We start from the raw sequence: 8,351 nt of genomic DNA, 5'->3' as shown, positions 1-8,351 counted from the left end.
AACACAGCACAGAAAACCGTAGTGAGATTGGAACGAGAACGCTCCTCGACAGATGGTTCTAGGAGCCTGATGCTGCATCAGCAAAATGCGAGACGAATATGTACCCAAACAGGTATCTTATAAAGTTAGGTGACGTACAGATATAGGTAGCTATGCTCAGACGTGCTTGGGACATGGATTGATCCTAGACCGTAGGTATCTTATCTGAGATTCTGAGCACGTCTATTCATGTCCAGAGTTGCCAATCGCCACCAGCGCAGAACATCGTTCTCGCATTTAGTGTACGTGACCAAAGTAGGCTCGACCGTGACAATCGAGAACACCGCCCGCTCTCAGGCTCTACATTAATATTAATGAGATCCACTGGACCTTTTCTGTATCGACCTCGGTCGAGTGCCAGCAGCTTGGTCAGCAGTTTTCAATTTCGGCCAGACAGCGATATGTCATGTTCAGCGAAAGTACTTACGCCATTACGATGGACGATCCACAGTTCTTGTTCAGTCCGTAGGTGGGATTATGCACGCCGCACTGAGATTTACTGGTAATTCCAGTGTTCTTGGGTCGAACGCATAGGATTGAACGACGACGTGCCTGACTTGGTCGCCTGTTCAGACACGATGCTCTGACTGGTTGTGTTTACCTTCCTGTCAACAAATGCGGATAAGACTTCCCATTGATAAATGGTGTGTTTCCGAAACGCACTTGCACAAATGAATCACCTATGAAGCAGGAAATCAGCATCTGGGCTGCAAGAATGGCGCCGTCCCCTGTTGACCCGAAGTGAGGCCATCGTCACAGGTACTAAGCGATGCGGTCAGATAATCGGTCGTGAAGCAACTCTCGTCATCTTTGCATGTAGCGACATTACTGTGTCGTTGTCGAGAAGAAAGGGTTATTATCGAGTGCTATTGAGCGCATTGACGCCTGTCCAGTACTGTCATCTGAGTGAAAGTATGCCTCGTCGAGCCGGATTGCTTCCACAGGTAATACTGTAGGGTTTGGTGGGGATTTGAGACGAGAGACCCATTCTTCACAGCCCTTACGTGTCTACAACAGCAGTCTGTATGAGAGCCGTCATTTATATTACCGCTCACCATTTCCACTCCGCCATGATCCAGATATCCGGGGTCTGCTAGCTGTGAGTGCCACAGGAGAAGTCGCTCATTTCGGTAAGTGGGTCACCACGTATCATAGTGCAAACCTTCGGAGTCAAACACTGGAATCTGTGATGCGATGAAGAGAGGTGCGGGGTGCTCAAAACATCCCTTGCGTATTAAGGCTATCTGGCATGAATAGCGCCGCAGCCTTCTTAGACAAGGTGCCGGAGTGGCTTCCTCCAAACTTGCCGTCTAATCTCCTCGAGACATAGCATCTTTATGGTCGACAATTTGCACAGCACCTAGACATAAAAATTTAGAGAAATGCCACGCCGATCAACTGAATCAATCGCAAGACTTGGCTAGTGCTTCGAGGACGGTGTCTACATTATTGGCATGGCACGTCGATGGTCCCCCTACACAGCCCGAATCCAAGGCGTGATACTGTATGTGGTGAACAATCCTAGGAGAGCGGAAATCTCCGCAGCCGTGATGTGACTTACTAAAAAGGCCACAGTAGGTCGTTCAACTTGTGTGGCGGTTGAGTAACATTCTTGCCCAGAATTGTTCTTTGCGTGCTTGTGGCGTCCCTGTGCGCTATAAATGAACTAGTTTTCACTGCCCATCGATACCGCGTCTTGTTCCTCACAATCGTGAAGTTGCTACCCATCAGTCTTTGCATCATCGGACAAGTGCGTTTTGTCCTACCACATAGAGCTTAGATTTTACTGATAAATTCCACTTGCAGTGTGCAGAGAGTATTTCGTCAAATACAAATGTCAATGCGTGGAGAGGAACGAATTTGTGCAGTGCGAGAGTCGCCGTAATACGAATGTCAGGTGTGATCCCCTCCTCTCAGCCACCAAGACCTCTCAGAACTACTGCAAGAACCATACCGTTACACCTACCGCCCCTCTGACAATGACAATGAAGAAGAGGTAGTCTCAAATTAATTTCCTAGTAGGCTCGTTAATGTGGCGTTTTTGTGGCAGGTCTTTTAAAGTACCAAGCAATTGGGAATCGCGATATTGACGGCTCTCTCCTGAGTTGTTTTTGATCTTTTTTGCGAGTACGAATTCCTATTTATTGTGAAGTCCGGGCTTTGGCATACTACTACAATATGTATAATGGCTAGTCGAGCCTCCATAACCTTTGTTACTTGTTGCATAATTTGTCAGGGCATAAGATACATCCAAACTTACTGTGATCCAAAACCATGAGACTCGGCTTTCCGAAAAAATAAGGGAGGAATATGATTGCTAGCGCCACGCGGTGTAAAAGTAACGAGCGTTTTTTGGCCGTGATTGTGGCATAAATTAAAGAATCCTCAGGTGCATCAGTCAAAGCCATACAATCATGAGTGTTACAGAAGAGATAGTTCCGAGCCAGTTGTCGCTGGAGCACTGAAAGCCAAGGCAACGAGAGGTCGGAACGCTGTCGGCGCTCCGCGACGGCGGGATTCCTTTTCCGGAAGTTGTTGGCGGTCACGTAAGCGCATGATACAGCGTCGGGGCAGCAGCTCGATGCTCAGTGCTCATTCACCGCCACCTTGCCTGAAAGGTCTCATACAACAATTATGGGCCTGGCGAGTTTCACTCGGTATGAGTTTGGACGGTACACATTTACTCCCTTGAGCTCAGCGGTCAAGTAGGTGGCTCCAGAGACGGTTCCGTCATGGCGCAGACAAACTCGATGGTGGTCAGCAGGAGTTCACAGTGAGTATCCAACCTGTTTCCTCGAGATTTCGTCATAGAGACCCTCCGGAGTAGCTCAGGGCTGCAGCATCCGGTCTTCTTATTGGATGCCTTCTTTGCTTCACGAACCTGTACTTCGGATTGCAGACGGGGTGGATCAGCATGTAAGATATCTATCATGTTTAATCGACCTAGCAGAGTACTTGGTCTTATGAAAATTTACTTTCCAGGATGTCTCTCCAATCAGCTCTGATTGGTTTCCTTATATCAAAATTGTTCCCTACACCAATTAGCCCTCAAGAAAATGTCGTCCTACAAACCATTGCTGTCGCCACGGGCACAGTGAGCATTCCAACTGTTCAATATGATGCCAACTCATCTCATTTCCTATCATAGATGCCTCTGGCCGCAGGATTCGTAGGAATCCTTCCCGCACTCGGGCTGCTCGACGAAGAGAGGGATGGCGTACCGCCCTTGTTTCTGTCGGGGATTAAAGCGATCGGGTGGTCGTGCGCGGTCGCATTCTTTGGGTACGCTGTCTACTGTGAGACTTCAGGCTATGTAAATTTATTGCTCGTAGTGTCTTCCTATCTCCCCCAATCCGCAAGCAGGTGGTAGGTTCACGCAGGTAACGACTAGAAAGACGTATTCCTGATGACAATTTATGCAGATCATAGAAGAGCAGCTTGCTTTCCCTTCTGGGACCGCAACCGCTCAACTTATTTCTGTCCTTCATCGAATTCCCCCGCCTGATACCTCGGTCCGACGGCGTAGAGGCTACCAAGCCATCGAAGCGGACGAAGAAGCAGAACGGCCTGCCATTGAGTCCGTTGATCATGCGGACATCACTGACCTTGATGAGCCGGAAGTGATAGCGCAGGAAGGATGGGGAGCTTTGATTTGGAGCTTTGCGGCGTCTGGTGCCATGACTGTAAGTTTGTCCTATGATTTCAGTTGAGGGGCGTACTTAGTCAGTGTGTGGGGCGACAGTTGGCAGCATATTTCTTTCCCGTCGTCTTCTCAGTTCCATTGTTTGGAAATTACCTCGCAAGCGAGTGGCTCTGGACTTTCACTCCAAGTCTGTCGTACATAGGACAAGGTACATCCTAGTGAACTGTAGCTACAGTGTACAACGTCTAATGCCCTTCAGGTATCATCATGGGCTTTCCAACAACTTTGAGCATGAACCTCGTTAGTTGCCACCCAGCTGTTAGTCTTCTATTTGCTAACTTGTTCTTGTTGTATAAAGGGTATGCTGGTCGGCTGGGGCATCCTATCTCCACTATCCAAATACTCCAGTTGGGCTCCGGGTCCTGTGGGTGATATGACCGACGGCGCTCGAGGCTGGATCCTCTGGATCTCGCTTGCTATCATGTGTGCAGACAGCTTGGTATCTCTCATACCAGTCATCTACGAGGTATTCTACTCCAAAATTTGGAATGGTGCGATCCGTCTCGGAAGCTCGCCAGAAGTGATCGACAAAGACGATCAAGAGATAGAGATTCCTGACAGACTGGTGCCTATGCGATGGGTCGTTTGGGGTCTCGCTGGGAGCATCATTCTCGGGACGCTCCTGGTTTGGATGGTTTTCGGTAACGAGGGAATCAAGCCATGGGCAACAGTCCTTGGTTTCATCATGGGCGGTTTGCTGAGTCTGCTCGGGTATGTCTGGCTGCTATCTTAGAATGAATTCTGATTAAAACATTTGCCATTAGCGTTCGCGCATTGGGGGAGACGGATTTGAATCCTGTCAGCGGACTGGGAAAAATAAGTCAGCTCTTCTTCGCGTGGATCCAGCCCGGAAACATCGTCGCCAATATCATCGCCGGAGGTGTAGCTGAGGCAGGTGCTCAACAGTATGTTGTTTTTTTGAGTCTAAGTCTCAATACAACCGCCAATGCACTGTTCGTAGAGCTGGTGACCTCATGCAGGATCTCAAGACTGGCCACCTAATTAGAGCATCTCCCCGCGCCCAGTTTTTCGGGCAGCTCATCGGCTCCTTATTGTCCATTCTCGTGACCACGACAGCGTACACGTTGTACACCCGAGCATATCAGATTCCCGGGCCGTCATTCCCAGCACCGACCGCCTACGTCTGGCTCGGCCTTGCGCGTCTGCTACGTATGCTACTACTTGTCTATCTGCATCTATCTGTCTGACAGTTTGTACAGGCGATGGGCAACTCCCAGCCAAGAGTAGCGAGTTCATGCTGGCTTCCGCTATCATTTTTGGTTTAGTGGCTGCTCTAAAGGCTTATGCACAACGTCGGGGCGCGTGGTATACAAAGTGGATACCTTCTGGGGTCGCTTTCGCTATTGGATTTTTGAACACCCCATCGTTCTCGCTCGCCCGTCTCATCGGTGGAATGGTCGAATACCTGTACTACAAACGTATCGGGCGCGAGAACGCCGGCATTCGGCTCATCATTATCGCCAGTGGCTTTGTGTTGGGAGAGGGGGTGGTGAGTGTGGTCTCGCTAATTTTAAGGACATGGGGCGTCGGCGTCGCAAGCTGCTATGGTTGCGGGCATGGAATGTGTGGGGGGTGTCCCGCAAGCGCTTGACAAAAATATATAATGATGGCACGACTCGCGTCAATAGATCAACTTGATTAGTCTCGGACCGAACGTTCCATCCACCCTGAAAGGGAACCTGGCGAGGAGTGTCTGGGACACAACGCCCCGGTCTAGGGGGCTTATGCATCTCGCACTTTCGCGCCAGCGCGGCTACGCTCACGATTTCATCTTATTGTGCACCTGTAGATCTTAGTTTTCACCTCACTATTTGGCTACATATGTTAAGGATTGACACCATATCCATATTTCACTCAGGCTTGCTCATCTCTCATTGTACTGGGTGATATTACTCTGATCATCAGAGTCTGATTAGTGTGAACGCGCGCGCGGCGAGATGCAAAGTCCCCTAGACCGGCGCGTTGTGTCCCCCTGTTAGGGTGGACGAAGGGTTCAGTCTGAGACAACAAGTTGATAGTCATAGCGTCTCCTATTCATATAGGAGACCTGCTATTCAATAAGCAAGTGACTTCTTCTTGTTAGGTGAGTCCCATGACGCTTGCCCATCCAAGAGGAGGCTTAGGTTCGGGTGAGGCATGGCTGATTCGTGGTTGGGATTTGCAGTGCCAGACCTTCTCCGGACCTATATGCGCGCGAGGAGTTCGCGCCGTATGTGTCGGCGCGCGACGCGTACGACGCGGCCGTCATATTCCGCCGTGGCAGCAGTATAAGTAAGCGCCCCGAATTGGGCTTACAGGCAAATACTCTGTTGTGCTGTTTCCCTGATCTTCGGCCGATCATGCGCATTACTATCCACGCGTTGGGCTTGCGCGGCAATTAGAAAAATCCAAAAAAATATACAGAACTTCCAGGTGACGAGCCGGTGTGTAGTCTTTACCGCCCTCGCCAGCATTGCACTAACTAGTAGGTATTCTATCATGATGCCCTTCACTGTTCATGGTATGTGGTCCTAGCTATTGTTGCTAGTGTTGCGCTCATAGGCACCGGCTGCATAGTCCATGTCGCAAAAGTCTGCCCAGCCTAGCCCAGAAGAAGCGAAACGGCAAGCTCAGCTGGAGGCAATCGACTTAAAAAATTATCTAGCATACCAGGATGCCATGAATCGGTATATATATGACACCGCGAATGGCAAGTTGAATGTGCCGAAGCGAGATGAGATAGCGTGGAAGAGTCTCTGGGAGCACAGCAGCGTCGACGATGATGGCCGAGTCGACACATGAGGGGAATTAGGAGGGTCTAGTATGTTGGCTGATCTAGAGTGCTCAGGAAATCTGGAACGTGTCCATTTTGGCTCCAAATTGTTGTATTTGCTCTGGCTTAGTAATACTGCGCTGGGGTCTTCTGTCTGCCAAGACTCCTACGTCGCCCGACAGTCTACTTTCTCTCATGTCTTTGCACGCTTCCTCTTCATTGTTTGTGCTCGTGTGGGCGTCGTATCTGCGAGTGTCGTAACTAATACCACGTTACTTTGTTCACTTGTCTTCTGTGTTTGTTACTCAACACGTATCGAGTCTCCAACGACCATCGTTTCTAATGGAGTATAGTATATGGCACTGCTTCTGAGTCTATATGGTCTCGTGCCTATCTTCGACACGTCTGGGTACGAGACCAAGTCTATATGCGTTGCAACAGGCTATAGAGAGTATGCCACAGTGCCCTTCCAATTCAAGTTGGTTATTTGACACGGTATGATGTTGGCTTGGGTGGGGCGCGTCTATCCATGGTCCTCCTTTGCCCAATCTCTCCTGCAGGTCGTATAGTTTTTTTTGACGCCTCTATATGTCACTTCAGGTATCGTATTCCGTTACATGATGCTAATAGTTCGTATATCCTCTGCTAGATACCCGTGATGTAAGTTCGCAGTTCACTTTGCTGCCGGTCTTGTTGACTAGGTGGAAGATTTGTCTTTCGCATCTAGTCCGGGCACAAGGGAGAACCATCTCCCATTCTGATGCAGCTGATGCCATATGCAGCTGCAAGCCACGGAGCGCATCAACCTGTGGTCCAAAATCCTGACAAGCCAACACTCATGAATACACCTACATGAAGATAGGATATTCATTCTTTTTGACAACCTGCCTCGTGTCTGAATTGGTCGTAGATTCATATACAGTTTTGTTATTTCTAAAGATTCCATATAGACATTAGTTAATTTCAAGTGTGTATAATCCGCACTCAGATATAGATGTCATCGTGAAGATGTCAAACACTCGGTGGTAGTTACAGGTCAAAGGTAGTACATTGCGTTGGCGTTGGAGATGGTCCCTTACGAGTGCAGTCATATCTTCCTGTCTTAACAGAGTATCCTAAACTGAGGTCATTGTTGGGTAGCGATGACGCTCGACCTGATACAGAGGCCTATGTTACATGTACGCTACAAAGCAGTGCTACTGGACTACACACATCATGCACCCTACACCACCTGCTGCAAACGCCACTTAGAGAGCAAGGATGCCGGAAGTGAATGCGAGTAACCGACCCAGTTCTCCAGGTACGGCCTTACGCTCACTACCCAGAGCCTCGCAAACATCCTAACAGTCGCATTGACACCCGCACATGACCAGTCAACACTGACAAGACTGAAGCACACAGAAGAAGGGATGTACCTGGTCCACAAGGACAGACATGTCGGACGCATAGCGCGCCACACGCACCAGTAAAACTCGCCGCACCAGTATTGCCATAAACTAGTCACGAGAGGCCAGGGTCGGATGGTGCAGGAGCACTGGTAAGGCGCCTATGACGTCAGCATGAAAGCCGTCCCTCAGAGCCACAAGCCACCCATCCTTGCATTCAACGAAGACATGAACCGTCACTCGCTCGGCACGGGGGGGGGCTACTTGACAGCAAGGGGGTGGTCGTTATTCTCCGGGAGAAGGCACGGACAAACTTCCAGCACGCTGGCTACGGAGAGCCCGCGACCTGGGATGTACTTGCGCCGACTGTGCAAGAGAGGGATGCAGATGGTGGCGAGAAAGGCATCCCGTACGCATGCATCCACTCCCACCTCCGTTGCCGCCATGAGCG

At 49.8% G+C, this 8,351-nt stretch overlaps 2 protein-coding genes across 2 annotated transcripts; one reads left to right on the top strand and one right to left on the bottom strand.

Annotated features, from left to right (window-relative positions):
* Positions 1–3,022: 3,022 nt before the first annotated feature.
* Positions 3,023–6,544, top strand: FIBRA_09102 (uncharacterized protein; the record flags this gene model as incomplete). The annotated part of the gene is made up of 11 exons (XM_012321433.1): positions 3,023–3,133; positions 3,188–3,321; positions 3,372–3,405; positions 3,462–3,722; positions 3,782–3,890; positions 3,942–3,982; positions 4,041–4,453; positions 4,507–4,647; positions 4,704–4,912; positions 4,963–5,252; positions 6,320–6,544. The coding sequence occupies 11 exons, from the start codon at positions 3,023–3,025 to the stop codon at positions 6,542–6,544; spliced, it is 1,968 nt and encodes a 655-aa protein (XP_012176823.1).
* A 1,218-nt stretch (positions 6,545–7,762) lies between these two features.
* FIBRA_09101 (uncharacterized protein) lies at positions 7,763–7,951 on the bottom strand (the record flags this gene model as incomplete). The annotated part of the gene is made up of 2 exons (XM_012321432.1): positions 7,763–7,855; positions 7,931–7,951. 2 exons carry the CDS (start codon positions 7,949–7,951, stop codon positions 7,763–7,765), a joined length of 114 nt encoding a protein of 37 aa, XP_012176822.1.
* Positions 7,952–8,351: the final 400 nt, after the last annotated feature.

This window comes from Fibroporia radiculosa (genome assembly GCF_000313525.1).
Source record: "Fibroporia radiculosa TFFH 294 genomic supercontigs, scaffold9098, whole genome shotgun sequence".
NCBI lineage: Eukaryota > Fungi > Basidiomycota > Agaricomycetes > Polyporales > Fibroporiaceae > Fibroporia > Fibroporia radiculosa.
This window is presented reverse-complemented; position numbering and strand designations above follow the sequence as displayed.